The 17,054-nt window shown below is 36.4% G+C and overlaps 1 protein-coding gene across 6 annotated transcripts in view; it reads left to right on the top strand.

Annotated features, from left to right (window-relative positions):
* The window catches only part of LOC150099827 (semaphorin-1A-like), a 405,107-nt gene that overhangs the window by 250,324 nt on the left and 137,729 nt on the right, over positions 1-17,054 (top strand). For all 6 annotated transcript variants that reach the window (XM_090404329.1, XM_090404333.1, XM_090404331.1 and 3 more), the window contains exons 9-10: positions 6,374-6,462; positions 13,956-14,097. In XM_090404329.1, coding sequence (XP_090260455.1) covers positions 6,374-6,462; positions 13,956-14,097 — 231 coding nt within the window. The remainder of the gene's footprint in view (positions 1-6,373; positions 6,463-13,955; positions 14,098-17,054) is intronic.

Here is a 17,054-nt window from a genome sequence, read left to right as displayed (position 1 = left end):
TACATTCTTTTAACCCAGCAGTTCTCAACCCTCTGCCCACGGGCACGAATGTGCCAGCTGTCAATTATTAAATAAAATTAAAAGTGGAAAATATAATTCTTCTCCTAGTCATAATATTTATTTAAATCATAAAAAATGTTAACATTTGTATTACGAACATTTTGTAATTCATCTGTCTTTGAGCGTGAGTGTTACAAGTGCCAATTTTGTGCATATGTTTTATATATTTACTCTACTGACAATCATGTGCTTCAGGGATGTGTCACCACTTCACCGGTGTTGTTGGCACGCTTTGACCATACATTGTTTTCTCATGTTTAAAAATTTTGCCCTAAAATGTTAAGTAATCCAAATAAAAAAAAACAACGAACCTATAAATTCAACAATGATTGGAAAGACTATCGTTTTATCCAGAGTAAAGAGAAACGTTTTTGCTTATTGTGCAGTGATTTAATTCAGTTGTATAATAAATGTTACATGTGTATTTATCCTACTTTCATAATTATTTTGTTAATTGTTATCATCTGATATGATAAGCAAGCATCAATTTTCATAGAAAAAAATATTCGTGCCTGCCACTCTCTTCCCACTCTCGAATGCACCTGCAACCACATGAATTAAATTTTCAGTTTTGATTACTCATAAGTTGGTATCCTGCTTTCCTGTTGCATAGGTTGGTACACAACCAGAAACAGGAAGTTGTGTTCACTTCAGAATGCTTCCAATATCAGTTTGAGTTCTATATTCACTCTGCAACAGGCAGGTGTTCACGTGAGTTTTGAATTAATCTAAGTTAAATTAGTGCAATCATTGTTCAATATGAGTAAAATAAGTAGTTACTTCATGCCAATGAGTAAAAAAAGGAAGGCTGAAGAAGAAGCAGAAATTGTTGAATCTACTTGTGATCCTGTAAAACAGAAAACTACCACCGAAAATACACTTGATGAAGAGTATCACAAAACCAAGACCGAAGATCCACGTGGTCAAAAGGAAGCAGATTCTGATAATGATTGGCCCGAATTTTGGACACTTTTGCAGAAAAATGACTTCTGTGAGAGAAACAACTGGCTGTATGTCAAGAATAAAATGCTGGACTGTAAAGTGTGTCGTGATGTCGGAAGTTTTGCCGTCAATAAACACATGGGAATGAAAATTTCAGCAGACTGGGCAAATGGTAAAATCAGTCATTTTAGAGAATCTCGCAAAGAACAGTTAATGTTAACGTCATTAAGAAAAAAGATTTACGATCGTGAGTAGAGTGCTGCACACAAAGCGAGACGATGAAAGTATATCGAAGGATATGTTAAGTATGAAAGTTGCTGTAATATCTTCATGGTGAGCATCGGCACCTTTTTTCCCACAAAAAAACCACTGGTGGGACTAATTTAAAAAAAAAAATTGTAATGGACAAGATAAGGAACTTTAATTTGATTTTAAAATGACTGTCTCCCAGATTTCGGTAAATTGATGCAGTCGTACTTGTTGAGGTTAGGAGAATGTCTTAAAGCTGCTGCCAATTCCCTAAACAATCTCTCTGACTTATGACTTCTGTGTAGCATTTTTGATTTCTTCCATTTGATCCTGTGTGAAGGAGTGTTCGCAGCATGGTATGCTAGTCCTGACTTGTCCTAATGATGGTGCTGAAAGTATTTTTTATGTCCTGCAAGGTGGATTTCAACGGTTCTTGCTGTCTGTCCATGGCAAGAGAGGTCACATGTACAGGATGTCATATAGGAGAGCATTTGTCCTTAGGTGAATGAATGAGAGGAGTTTGCCAATTTGACATAAGGTTTAAATGTGGTGTGGAGTTGATATTTATTAAGCAGCTTAGATATCTTTTTGAATATGCCCTGAATATATAGAATGGTAACAGTTTTGTAGTCCTGTGTATTAAGCAATGGAGGGGATTTCTGAGTAGCATTTAGTATTTTGTGCATTCCTTGGAAATTATAGCTATTTGCTAAATAAAAAAATATAAAAAAGTGTGACACAAGCAATTGAGTTCGACGGTAAGAGCATTGTTATTGGAACAGATAGCTCTGGCTCTGAGTTAGTGTTTTTAGGATACCATATTGTTCAGCTGGATGATGGTGTGATGTTTGTGCAAATATCTTCCTCTTTATAGAAAACCTACAAGGTTTTTCTATAAACAAAAGATAATGAACTGTCAGGAAAGCATGTAGCTAGTACATCTAGGAAGGGCAGGCAGTCATTAGCTTCCTGTTACTTTGTGAAGTGGATTTTAGAGCATTTGGCTATTTAAATGCACTAAAAATGTGTCTAATTTGTCTGGACCATGTGGCCAAATAGCAAACATCATCATCAACATAGTGCAGCAAAACCACTGGTTTGAGAGTTGCTGTATTCAGTTTGGTTTGTGTTTTTTTGTAGAAACTGGCTAAAGGAGGAAAATGGGGAGCTCATTGCTGTCCCATCTAGCTGTTTTGTATATCTTCCCTTTTCATGCAAAATAACCTGCATGTACTATAAATTTAAATAATTGAAATGTATTTGAGGAGAAGTATGACTTCAGGATTTTTTATGGTCTTTTAGTATGCTTTTTAGATGAACAGAATGTTGAACAGAAGAATTATTTGGGGGGAGGGGGGGGGGGCTTATAATTTAGCCAAATATTTGGTAAATTTGTATGTTAGACTGTTTATACTATCCATAATTTGACATAGGGCTGTATCCTGTTTGTGAATTTTAGGTGCTTCATATATTCTGGGTGTTTTTACATGAAAAGGCTTGAGTTTAATAATTTCCTTTAGCCAGGAGGTGACTTTTTCTGTAATTTGCAAATTGGCATATTGTTTTTGGGAGTTTTGGATTGGATTAAGATGTTGGCTATATCCGAATGAATAACTGGAGGCAGGTTGTATATTCCTTTTTCAACAGAAGCTGTTGTTTTCACTTTTGGAGCTTGCCTAGGTTACATTTTCCAAATATAATGTTTTATAGCAGATTGTCTTGGCCCCTTGTGTCATATACCTTTTTCCAGAACTACAAAACTTAGATTCTTGTTATATTTCCATATTCCTTTAAGAAAAATGTTGAATCATTTCTCAACTCTTTGAAATTTTGAAGACAGTCTTCAGAAAGCTATTTTAAGCCTAAAGGAAATAAAGATTTGGAAATAGTAAGTTTAACAGAAAAATCAGTGGCTTTTGAAGATCAATACAACTAGAAGTAAAATAGTAATAAATAAATACATTCAACAAATTAATTCTGTTACATATTTATGATGCACAATTTCATGTGAAGATGAAAAGAACATAAATGTGAAAATTACAAAATACCTAAAAATTACAGGTGTAATTTTTAGGTATTGCTTAAACCCAACTTGGTACAAAGACTCAATTAGAAATTTATAATCACTACCTTTAGTAATGCTATCATATCATGTGCAAGTGAAATTTAGACAATAAAAAGATAATCAAAGATTAATAGCAGCTGAAATGATAAAAGTTAACCAACATGCCATCCAATTGCTCTTGTTTCTGTTCTGTTTAAAATTATGGAGGCAGTCATCAACAACCAACTCCTGAACCAACTTATCGAAGTTTGAGGAAAACAAATCTGTACTATTTGATCATAAAGTAATAAATAATGAAACAATTAACCTGGAACTAATAACAGACAAAATAAAGAAATCCAGTCAGTTAAATGGATCATGTTAATAGAATGCAAAAAAAAAAAAAAAGTTAGTTATAAACCACAAGGAAGAAGATCCAGTTGTAAATTCAAGACTTTCAGAGATGAATTTTATAAGACCAGAACCAGGCATAATAGGCCTAACTTATTCAAGCACATATATTTTCATCTTATACACAATCAGCTCTCATATATTAAACTTGTATTCAAAGAGCATAGAATTGGATCATACCTTAGTGATTGCCAAGATCAAGTTGAAACTCAAATAGTGAAAGCACAGTTTCAGAGAGAGGAAATCACAGGGAAAGTGTACAGGATAGTGCTCTGAGGAATAACTGAATTCCATTATGGAAAAGTAACTAGAAATAGGAGCAACAAACTGTCTGCAATCTAGAGAGCAATTAAAGGAACAGTCCCAGAGGCAAAGAAACTAAAGAAGAGGTCGATCCTCATTACAAGAGGCACTAAAACTAATTCAAGAGGTGGGGGAGGGGGGCATTAAAGATAGGCAATATTTCTGTAGAAATGGAAAGAAGGCTCGTTAAAGAGATATCGAATTAGTTAGGCAGACAGTGTGAGGATATCACTAAACTCTATGGTAAATACAGAACGAGAGAAGCATACAAGATGATCAGAAACACACACGCAACAAGAAATGTGGCCCAAAGTAGAAAACCATAAAAGATTAAATGCATGAAATCTGATGAACGCAGAAGAAATAGAGATGAACAAGATACTGCTTCAAGTTATATAAAACACAAGGAGATGTTGAGGCCCAAAAGAGATTAATTGAAGTCTGTATTGCAACTAAACAGAGAGGGAGAGACAGACATACTAAAGGATTAAGTTGTATGCAGTGAAGCATTTAAAGAACCATTAAAGCTCTGGAATGATGTCACAGGTGATGCTGAAATATAGTGAAAAGGTGATGATAGGTGAACAGCACTGATTACGTATCATTGCGTGGGATGAAGGGAAAGCACCAAAAGAACAACTCAGAACAATTGCTCTGAGTTTTGTAGGAAAAGTACTTATGATGATATTAACTAAAAGGATAAGGAAACTAATAGAAGAAAATCTAGATGAACAAGCAGGATTTAAAAGAGACAGGACTACTGTACATACATCCAATAAGATTAACTGTGGACGTAGAGAAGGCTCTACCTAAAAATAATGTCCATGTCTGCTTTCACTTTCAGAAAGCATTTGACAGTATAGATTAGAAAGTGGCATTACCTATATTTGGATCTTTTGGGGTTTACAGGAACCTGATGTGTCTCTTGCAGAATGTCAGTGGTAATGTAGACACTGCTGTTTAAAAAAAAAAAAAAGAGGAGTAACAGGAAGATTGTTCTGAACAACGAGACATGATACAAGGAGACCCAACATCCCTAAGCATCTTTATCTTGCTTTTGGAAAGAACAATGCATGTTATAAAGAAGAATATAAGGGGAATTTCAATTCAAGGTACAAAAGTCAGTAATCTAAGATTTCAGATGACAATCATTATTGAAGAAGATGAACTAGAAAGAAGTGCTCAATTATGTGAAGGAAAGATACATAGGTTAATAATGAACATCAACAAATCTGAAACAATGGTATTTGGAGATGAGGATGAAAAAGCAGACATGAACTGGAAGAGATGAGGAATGTCATGTACCTAGGGTGCAACATGACACACGATTCAGACTAAAAAAAACAAAAGTAACATTAAACCTACAGACAATGGACAAGATATGGAAAAGTAAATCAGTGAGACTTGCCATAAAGCTATTTCACATTTGTGAAACAAGCATATACACAAACCCTCTCCTTGGTTTTGAGACATAGGTAATGGTCAAAGGGTCCGTAAAACAAATACTTTTTGTACCCATCCAATTCATAGAAAAAATTTGGATGGGTACCCACCCAATTCATATAATTTGGATGGGTGCAAAAGGCAAGAATTGGCCAACTGTAAAAAATTAAGCTGCAAAGAGACTTTTGTAAAAAAAAAAAAAATAATTCAAGCAAATTTTAGTTTTTGGACATATCTGCATGATGGATAACAGTAGAAAGATCAAAACCTTGATGTTTGGTATGAATAGAAGAGGGCAGCCAAGATGAGAGTAGGTAGATGATTTAAAGGAGTGATGGAGTGATGTACCTTTCATGTATAATCTCCATTGGGGATTATACGTGAAAGGTTTTTAGCATATGAGACAATTTTTAAATTGACTTTTTTTTTTAACTTGACACTGTGCACATGAGTTGTTTGTGCGTCAGATATTAATAAAAAAGACTAAGGATGAAATTATCTAGATATTTTATTCTATAGACAGAAAATTCAGACTACTTTGGGCCTTTAAAAAAGCAGTCTCAAACCAGGAACTCATGCGATAAAAATCATTCCAAGTATAGTAAATGGCTACAAATATCTCTGATAAGAATTGAAAACACTGACCTGTCTCACCAGTTCCTGATTTGCATGTGTTGTGTTGCATTCAGGAAGTATTAACTGTTAAAATAAGAGGTATGATATATCAGGTTTGTTCACATTTGTTTCCATATAAATTTTTTTATAGAAACAACCTAATTGCTTGATTAATGGTGCTCACTAAGCTGTTAAGTTCATTTATTAGAAAAAAACATTTTTAGAAAAGTCATGTTTGCTAATATATACTGAGGAATTTATTATTACATTTTAAAATTGCATAATTATTAATACATTTTCTTTTAGCCCCCAACTTTGTTAGTTCCCTCCATAGTGGTGAATATGTATATTTTTTCTTTCGAGAAACTGCTGTGGAGTATATCAACTGTGGAAAGGTAAGAAACTATTAAATTAAGTGGTTATGTTATATAGTATTTCATTATTATATTATTATAAAAAATATTTATTGCAAATATTTAATAGAGCCTTTATAGCCCAGTCCATTGTAATATTCGTGAGTTGTAAAGACCTGAGTTTGAATGCTATTTAGAACAGAAAGAAACTTTACCTGGGCTCATCAAATGAAAGCATGATAGCCAGTCTGAGATGGGGGGGGGGGGGCGTATTGCCTTCAGAGACTTAGATTTTCCATTCTGAAAAGCAGAAAAACTAGCCAGAGAAGTTCTCACAATTGACTACCATAATACACTTGGATCAGAATGCCCACCCTGTCAGGTATTTTTTTTTTAATTTATTTTTTTAAAGGTTTCAACAAAACCGACTTACTTGGCCAGGATGGGCCACTGAGCCTAACACACATGGGCAAAATGAAATCCGGGATATCTACAGGGCATCAAATTCATCTCTCATTGCAGGTCAACAACGTGACATACCAAACTTTCAGTTCATTTATAATCCAGATATCTCAACAATACATTCTACTCACCCACCACTCTTCATGTTGAAAGAATGTTGATCCTTTATTTGTTACACACATCTCAGTGATGCCTTTTTTGCAGTCCACTCTGTATAATTCATTCCATATAGTCATTGAAAATTTAATTTCATCTTTACCATGTTTTCCTATTCTTCTCCACCCTGCAATGTACACTTTTGAACTTTTTCTCTCCCCAACATTCCAGTCATATTATCTTAGTTGCTTATTTTTGGTCCCTTTCCAGATCTCAATGGAAACAAAGTGATGAAATACCCTCCAAGTGCAGTTTGATAGAAGCTTTGTATAGTAGTACACATCCATTTCATAGTCTCTGCTTGCATGTGTCTTAACTATCACAGCAGCATTGCAATTTCTGGTAGGGAAATTTCATTGCCATTTTTTGGACTGTCTTTACAGTTCTTCTAGATATGCCTTTGAACATCTAGCAGTGATGGTCTCTATTTACCATCACCTCTACATAATCTTTCACTTCCTGGAACACAGAATATAGTGCAGCCTTTGATCCCTTGCAATTTGCACTTAAAACAGTGACTAGTCATCTATCCTAACACCAGCAAACTGAATATTTCCTGTCTATTCACGTGGAATATCATTGACAAAGTGAACAGTAGTGATCCAAGAATAGAATCTTATTGCATGTCACTGATTATTTTACTTCGTGTGATATTTGCTCTTCCATATACAAGTTCAGGCTTTTGTCAGACATCCAGTCTCCTATCCAATTAAACTGTTATCTATTCACATGTTACATGCAAACATGCCATGTTGCCATATTATCAAACATTTCAGCTTCATTGTGCCCTTATCCAGCGATTTCGATTTCAGAAAATAAAAAATAGATTGCTTAAATACACCCACAATTTTTCAAACCCATATTGATTGCCTGTCTTATTTGCCACCTGCCATTCCTAACCTGGAAATTGATTTTATTAATCAGTCTCTTCAGTATCTTAATCGCTGTAGATATACACACTGGTATATAATTTGAAATATCTACCTTAACACCAAACCTGTGTAATGACATTACTCCCTTCAGGAATAAGAACATAATTAACTTGAATTTTTGCTAAATGATTAGAGCATAAGGACACACATAACAGAAGATTAAACAATATTGTATTTTCTATTGATGTGTGTGACACACATACTCAAACAAACAATCTAATTGTCCAACTATTTCACTCTGAAAATGCCTGCAAATCATAGGTGAAAACTCTGTGCTATTATGCATAAGTTATCTCTGATGTCTACTTTTTTTTATCTTCCTAATTTAGTTTTGAGTATAAGTGAATTGTAGATTCCATCAATTGAATATTATTGGAGAAGTGTTAAAAACAGAAATCAAACTTTAGACACCTAGTGACAAAATCTGAAGAAAATGCTGATTTAGCTATGGAGCTATTTCCTGCTTCATATTAGCCTGGAATATAAAGGATTATACCTAATTCTTAGAGCATCCTGTATCTTGCCTTTAAGTTTGTTTTAATTAGTTGTCTAGTAATCTTCTTAATCTCCAAAGAGAGAGTCTGTATAGTGGTATGTGGGAGGCACTGTCAACATTTCATTATGGTAGGAAGACTGATTGCTCTGTTTGATGTCCAAGAATTCTTTTGTGAGATTTGACACTGCTTGCTGGAGAATGGCTAATTTAGAACCCCTTGCTTTTGACCTCCTCTGGCCCAAGGTTTTCTTGCTGAATTTTGTAACATTCATTTACTGTATTTTGTCTCCAAATTCTGAAACCACTCTGGCTTTAACTTTCTCTCCATGAATCTCTGACCATCTATGATCCATAAATAATTAAAAGCAATGACCTGATGCAAATCTACCTAATCACCTACCTAACCAAATTCCTGATATCATAACCTCCCTTCACTCTCCCAATACGATCACCATCATCATGCTTGTCAAGGATTTAGGCCTAGAGTGGCATGTTCCTGTCTTAGAAGTCATCATTGAATCTTTTTAGAGAACATCCTGGTTTTTCTTTTTCCTAGTGGTTTGTAATTTAAGGCTTATTTTGGTAATCTTTGTTTTCATTCTTTCGATGTGTTCCATTTATGTTGATATATTTAATTTTTTCTATTCCTGATTCAATTCTTTCATAATTTCTTCATTTCTTTTGTGATCAAATAGAGTATACTTTGCAGTTTTTCTCATAAACTTCATTTCAGCTGTTATTAATCTTTCTTTTTGTTTTATTATCTAGATTTCACTTCCATACAATAGGACTGGTAGGGCTAATGTATTGTATACTTTAAGTCTGGTTTGTTTTTGAACTAGTTAAGTTTAAATATAGTTAATTATGTAAACCTATTTTTAAATATTTCAGAATTTTTTTTTTTTTTTTGTATATATCTTTTTCATTTTCATATGTAATCATAATCCTAGGTAGTTAACCAGTTTTTAACCAATTCTCCATCTAGATATGTAATAGGAGTCACCTCTCCTCTCCTGAAGTGAGATTATATGGCACCTCCAAAGAGTTCAAGATCTCATTGTAGGAGAGAGCACACTACTCCAGTTGTGTATACTGAAGTAGTGTGATTTAATCCTCCTACTACACAGCGACATTTCTACTATCAACACAATGCCACGTACTGTCTACTACCACGAAGATTTGCTTTTCAGTGCAGTGCAGTATACATGATCTTTTGTTCTGAAGTCAATGTTCATTTCTGTTTTTCTGGAAAATTGCAAGTACTTCATACTAATAATTTATCAGCAAGCAGTACTCTTTTCATTTTACCAAATTACACATTCTTGATACCAATCTCAAAAGTGACATTTGTTTCTCTGATGTACCATATCTGTTTTTATCTTGATCTCTTTCTGATCCTCTTTTAATAAAATTCTTTACTGTAAAATTAAATTTCTTTCTCCCAACATGCCCTCCAAGCTGTGCACATGTGCCCACATACACCTGTCAAAAAAGGAGCACACATACCTAGTAACTGTGTGCAGAAAAAATTTTTTTTTTTCAGAATTTCTAATTTACAAATAATTTTGAATGTACAATAAAAACTAATTATGATAAATCATAATTTTATTTTATAAATTACTAAATAAATTATTTTATTTAGTAATTTCACCATTGTTTCCACTCCAATATATCTAACCTATACACTTTTAGGTTAGATATATACTTTTAGTATGCCCTGTATGGGTGAACTCATGCAAACAGTGATGGATTTTTGTAGCTACCTGGATTTAAGTGAATTAATTTAGTGCTCTCAATTCTAGTAATAGTTAGATAGAAAAAGGGTTGCATTAATATGACAAATATTACATTAACAGTTTTGGTGCATTTAACTCTAGTACTAAACTAGTACATTAAATTGAAAATGGCAATGCTGAAATTAAAGCAGAAAAGAACTGCAAATTCATTTAAATTTGAGTGGCTGGACAAAATGCATTGAAATGTCAAAGAGCAACATGTGAATTACACTTAATAAAATATTAGAAATGACAAGGATATCAAAATATTTGCTCTTGTATTTAGCATACAACATATGAGATCTTTTAATAAAAATGTTGTGACCAATTTTAGGCATGTCAAATTAAGAGTTTGTGGCTTATGACTTTTTCTATGCGAGTGCATACTACTGCATATGTTGATTCTGCGATTGAAAACTTGTGCACAGCACAATGTTTTTCATTCACCCCTGGGCTGGCCAAAATTACAGGGAATATTTATTTTTTATCACTGTTTTAATGCTCCCATCCATTCCAAACAGTTTGTTTTCCTTTCTTTAAATGGTGACACTCTTCATTCCAGTTCTAACGGTGAAGTGATCTTCATTGGATATTTAAACCTTCATAAACCCCAACAGCTTTCCTTTTCCAGTTGTTCTGATCCAGTAGATGAAGTAGGAGCATTGTGTATATTTGTCCTGTACACAATTCAGACCACACTCACTCTCATCCACCTGTTGTCTGGCATAAAAGTGAGATGAATGTGAATGACTTTTGTGCCTGATTTTTTTGGTAGAAATTTGGTCTTCCAGTAGGAAATTTTTCGGTTTCTCCATTTCAATTTGCATCCCACACCTAAGCCAAGTGCACTAAGGCCATGCATGTTGCATTTGACTTTGAGAACTGATTTCATAAGTGCTAAAAGCAGGAATTTGTATCATGTCCAAATCAGTCATGCTTTCTGTTATTTTGCCCAAAACCCTTGTCTGTAAATTTTGTCCAACCCAATTTCCAGTTTGTTTGCATTTGAATGATTCTACTGCATTACTACCCATAGAATCATCTAGCTTCTTACTTTTCTTCGAATTCTTGAACGCACAATCTTGAGAAAAGTTCTCTTGCCAGTCCGAATACACAGCATTGACCTTCGTTTTTTTTTATATTAATTTTTTCCTGCAGGTTTTTTCTTCATGTATGTCTCCTCTTTAAACCTGGAGTATGATCTTTTGCACCTCTCAGGCATAGGTGTTTATCATTAATACAATGTGAAGGAGGAGGTGTATGATACAAGCAATTCCATATCAAATATAATGCTTAACATCTTTAATTTCCACCATATGTGTTAATTTTAATGGCAGCAATCTTGTTCAGAATCTTTCCAAGTTATGATCAAACATCTTTTTATACCGTGGATGATTGGTCTCTGTAAACTTGACCAATCCATCTTATTTTACTTAATAAGATATATTTCTTCATAACGACTTGCTGATAATGTTGCTTATCGTAATACTCTGGAACTAGAAAAATCAGAACTTTTCTACAGATCATAAATTTTTGTTGGTGTTCATATTTGGAATGTTAACAACTGATATAATGAATACTAGGGAGGCTAGAAAGTTCTGATAAAAACACCTAGAACAAAAATTATATTAAAGCAAGTGATATAACTACAAGAAAGAACACACTGATAGCAGAGCTACACACACGGACAAAGAAATTAGTGCACTTGGAAGAAAACATGGTACAATGGCGAAACTAAGCAAATAGCTAGAGTGCGGGTTGGTATGCAATTGATCCAAGTTTGGTGCAATTGTGCATGCTCACACACCCTGCGGTGGCACTGCAAGCACGAACCGGCAGCCTTATAAAGCCGGCGTGTAGTCGATAGCCGATTAAAGCGAAAAGCACCGGCCGATACAAACAGGAGTACAGAGTGACAATAATGCCAGGTAGATGCCAGAGACATTGATTTAAGCAACTTATGGACTTTGACAGAGGCATGATCACTGGCCTGAAAACCGGAGGGTGGTCAGCACGCTGTATAGTTTTGCACATGAACCATTCTGACCACACCGTCTGACAGTGTTGAGAGCTGTGGACACGTTCAGGCACTGCCACCCAGCAGAGCGGCACCGGTCGGATCAGGAGGACCAACGCTAGAGAGGATCGACGGATCGTGCGGCAAGCAAGGAGAGATCCCACGGTGACCAGGTCCACTATACAGGCAGATGTAGGGGCTCCTGTGTGCCCATGAACCATTTCCCAATGCATCACGGAGGCGAATCTATGATCCCGGCACCCCTTACATGTGCTCCCATTAACACCGCAACATCGCCGACTCCGTTTGCAATGGTGCCAGGCGAGAGCGACTGGTGACGTGTTATCTTCAGCGATGAGTGCCGCTTCGTCTTGGGGACAGATGATCGTCGTGGCCGGGTATGGAGGACCCCTGGTCAAGGACACAATCCCGACCTCGCTATTGAGTGCCACACCTCCCGCACTGCAGGCATTATGGTCTGGGGAGCCATAGCTTACAATAGCCAATTGCTCCTCGTAGTGGTACGTGGTGCATTGACGGGGAAGCAGTATGTGGACAACATCCTATGACCCCACGTTCTCCCATTCCTGGTCAGGATACCAGGAGTGCTATACCAGCAGAATAATGCCCGTCCGCACACGACTCAGGTTGCCCAGACCTGCCTACATCGTGTACAGACACTTCCATGTCCTGCCCGCTCCCCGGACTTGTCCCCTATCAAGCATGTTTGGGAGCAGCTGAAATGCCAGCTCCCACCATGCCGCAATATCTGGGATTTGGAGCACAGCCTCCAACATGTGTGGGCCAGTCTGCCACAGGCAACATCGGGCATCTGTTTGCCACCATACCAGACCGTGTTGCAGCATGTAACGGCACACGAGGCGGTGCAACGGGCTATTGATGAGGACCAGATTGCATACCACAGATTCCTTTGTAATTGTCCTTCAGCTCTGTTTTGCCATCATGTACATCACTTATCTGTATCATTACACCAATAAAATTTCAGTTGAATCCTATACTTCCTTCTTGGTGCGCTAATTTCTTTGTCTGTGTGCGTATGAAGGTAACTTATGTTCTTATATCTTCGTATGTTCCTTCTTGTAGTTGCTTTAATATCATTTTTGTTCTAGGTGTTTGTCAGAATTTTCCAGTCTAGAACATTTTTGAAAAGCGGATTAGCCGGCCTGCCTGGCCTAGTGATTATCGTATCCACTCTACAGCTAAAAGGCTGCGGGTTCAAATCCCGCTGTGGGCATGGATGATTGTGATTGTCTGTGGAAAAACTAGTGGTGGTGGTTGGCATTGGTGTAGTTGCGGTCAGCTGGTGGATTGAGTGGTTAAGCAGGTGCTCTCCCTTGATGAGTCTTTGGACTTCCTGGAGGTGTCTAATAATAATAATAATAATAATAATATCAGTTGCTTTAATATCGTTTCCGTTCAAGGTGTTGATCAGAACTTCCAGCCCAGAACATTTTTGAAAAGCAGAATAATTCATCTCTCATTTGTATATTTGGAAATATTCATAATATTAAAATATCAAAGTTGACAAAAGTAATTTATCCCATACTTAAAAATGAGTGATAGCCTGAGAGAGGTGTATGATTTCAGAGTACTATTAATGTAATTTATATCAGACGTGAACTTATGAGTTAGCTGTCAAGTTTGTGTAATAATTATCAACTTGCATTGTTTTCTAGACTGTTTACTCAAGGGTTGCTCGAGTCTGTACAAAAGACAAAGGAGGGCCTCACAAATTCCGGAACAGATGGACATCATTTCTGAAAGCTAGACTTAATTGTTCTGTGGGTGGAGAATTTCCATTTTATTTCAATGAAATTCGTAAGTAACATTCTTCTTTCCTACTGAATAATTAAAAAATTTGCATACTTTTCATCAAAATATTCCTGCCCCCCTGAAATCTAACAACAGCAACAATGTGGAAATGTGGAAAACTACAGTTTGTAAGGTTATTAAATACACAATTGCCATTCAAAGATTCCCACTTCAACAGAAATTAAATAAAACAAATATCCATTTCAGACTATATCAAGCAAGTAGGCAGTTGCTAAGATGGTGTACATTATCTATGCAGTATGAACTAAGCTTGAGTAAGAGAGATATATGAAACATTTCAGCCTTGTCAGGTATTCACATACTGTCTAGTGTTAAAACCAATAACTGAAATCGTCTTTTTAGTAAGTAAATCACACGACATACAAGAATAGCATAAGAGTCCTATTATGGACTTTATTGTCCATAATAGGACTAACCCACTGCAGGGAGATGGCCTCTCCCATTGGCAGAGGTTTTGGGTCTGCTGCTCCCATGATGACCCAGTCCATATTGGGAGAGTGTATCTATACTCGGGTGAATGAATGTATGAAAGCGGAAGACGATCACAAACACCCATACCTATGTGGGATTTGAACCTGCAGCCTCTTGGCTGGAGAGCAGATACATTAACCACTCGGCCAACCAGGCCAGCTGTGTGTGTGTGTGTGTGTGTGTGTGTGTGTACCATGTATGTATATATTTTAAGGGCTGGAGATTGTAGTTATTGAACACTTGGAGATGACTGTTCTATAGAATCTAGGCTACCTGCATTTTAACAGACTCATTTGAAAACTTGATGCCAATTAAAAAGACTGCTTATGGAAATACCTGTATAAGAGGTAAAAGGCTGAAATTTGATATCTCTAGGAAAGGAGATGAAGTCAGAGCAGCAGACAGTCAGTCATTGAGCAGAAAGGATGCCAAGTTTTTAGATTCTGGAGAAACAACTGATATTTGTGCCAGAAAAGACTAAGTATATGTCAATCTGAGAAGAGATCTGATCCTGTCAGGTATTGTATATTATCAAGGGTAAGGGAATGTAAATTAAGCTGCTTTTTGTATGAAAAAATCAAACTGAGGAAAAAGTCATGAAAAAATGGAAATTGGGAAGACAGCATTTGATCATTGAACATTTCTGAATATCAAATATAGAAGTATAAAAGTTTATAGTGGCTACACTTCATTATTCAGAAGACCGTCCTGGTTGGCCGAGTGGATAGTGTATCTGTTCTCCAGCGAAAAGGCTTCTGGTTTGAATCCTGCTGTGGGTATGGATGTTTGTGATTGTCTGTGGAAATACCAGTGGTGGTCAGCGGTAGATGACATTGGTGTAGTTGCCGTCAGTTGATGATTGAATGGTGGAGATGGAGTTGTAGAGGTGCCCTCCCTTGATGAGTCCTTGGACTCCCTGGAGGTGTCAAATAATAATATTCCACATAATTGGAGTAGGGCTCTCATAGTACTCATCTGTGTTAAAATAAAATATGAGAATTACATAGGAATTTTCCTACTAAATGTTCCTGATAAGATTTATATAAGCATAATTGAAAATAGGCTAAGAAAAATTGTAAAACTTGAACATCAGGCTGGTTTTAGGCTACGTAGAAATTGTCAGAATCAGATTTTCAGTTTATGACAAATAGGACTTTGTGCCATGAGAAAAGTTTTTGAAACTCCACAATTATATGGTGTGAATGGTATTTTTCTTTCAGTGTTGCACTGTGATCAGCATTCATTTCAGTAAAATTATGGAGACTACATGTTAGGTATAATTACTTTAATTTCCCAGTGTTTCAACCTTCATATTAAGGTCATCTCGAATGCACACACCATCTTCCAATATTTGTCCAGACACTTCAGCAATTTACAATTGATACCAGCAAGTGAACCCTAATATCGAGTATGTCCACCTTTTGGCTTTGATCGCCTCCTGCAAACTTTACAGGAGGTTCCATCAACGTGCAGCATATATCAGGTGGAATTTGTCTACATTTCTCTATCAAAGCAACACTGAGTTCAGCGACAGATTGGGGATGTGCTGCTCTGGATATCAATCACCTCTCCAATTCGTCCCACGAGTGTTCGATGGGGTTGAGGTCAGGACTCTGTGCAGGCCAGGGAAGTCATTTAACACACATCTCTTCATACCATTCCATAAAAGCTGCATCTTTGTGACATTGTCTTGATAGTAACACAGGTCTGTTCCATAAAAACTCCACAGTGTAGACAGCACCTGATTATCCAGAATATCAAGGTACTGTGCTTCCTTTATGGAACCACGGACAATGATCATGGCCCCACACCATTACCCCTCCGCTACCAAACTTTACTATGGGTACGACACACTGTGGTAACAAGCATTCACCAGGCTGTCTCGACACTTACATCCTGCCATCAGACTGGAAACAGGGGGGAACCTTGATTCATTGCTCCAGAGTACCCTTTCCACTGATCAATTGCCCAGTTCACATGCTCTTTGCACCAGCCAGACGAGCTGCCTTGTTCGTTGTTGTTGTGATGTTTGGCGCTGATTTTTTTTTGCAAATGCCCATCACTTTGTTAACTCCATTGCTGTTCAGAGTTGTATAACCAAAATAATTTTTATATCCAGTTTAAATTTGAAAAATGATAAAAGGCAGATACACCTCATTCCTTTTCAATGGTATATCCAACATTGCTGACATTTGCGCATACTTTTGGGGAGAGCATTGTTAAGCCATCTACAATAGCATTATTTCACTGAATTTCTCCTCTTACTACAGGAGAAATATCTCTTCTAGTAGTCTGGAGTACACACTAATTCATTATCAGAGAACTAAGAAGAATTGTTCATATATCAGGTTTGCTTTGGATTTGAATAATACACCTTACTAAATCATGTTATAAAAACATTCTTTAAAAAAAAAAAACGTTCTTATGCCCTCCTGGTTGGCCGAGTGGTTAGCGTATCCGCTCTCCAGCCC

This window comes from Typopeltis vanoorti, chromosome 14 (assembly GCF_054136105.1).
Source record: "Typopeltis vanoorti isolate ZY-2024b chromosome 14, IOZ_Tvanoo_1.0, whole genome shotgun sequence".
Classification (NCBI taxonomy): domain Eukaryota; kingdom Metazoa; phylum Arthropoda; class Arachnida; order Uropygi; family Thelyphonidae; genus Typopeltis; species Typopeltis vanoorti.
Note: the sequence above shows the minus strand (reverse complement) of the source record. Positions and strands in the feature narration are given on the sequence as shown.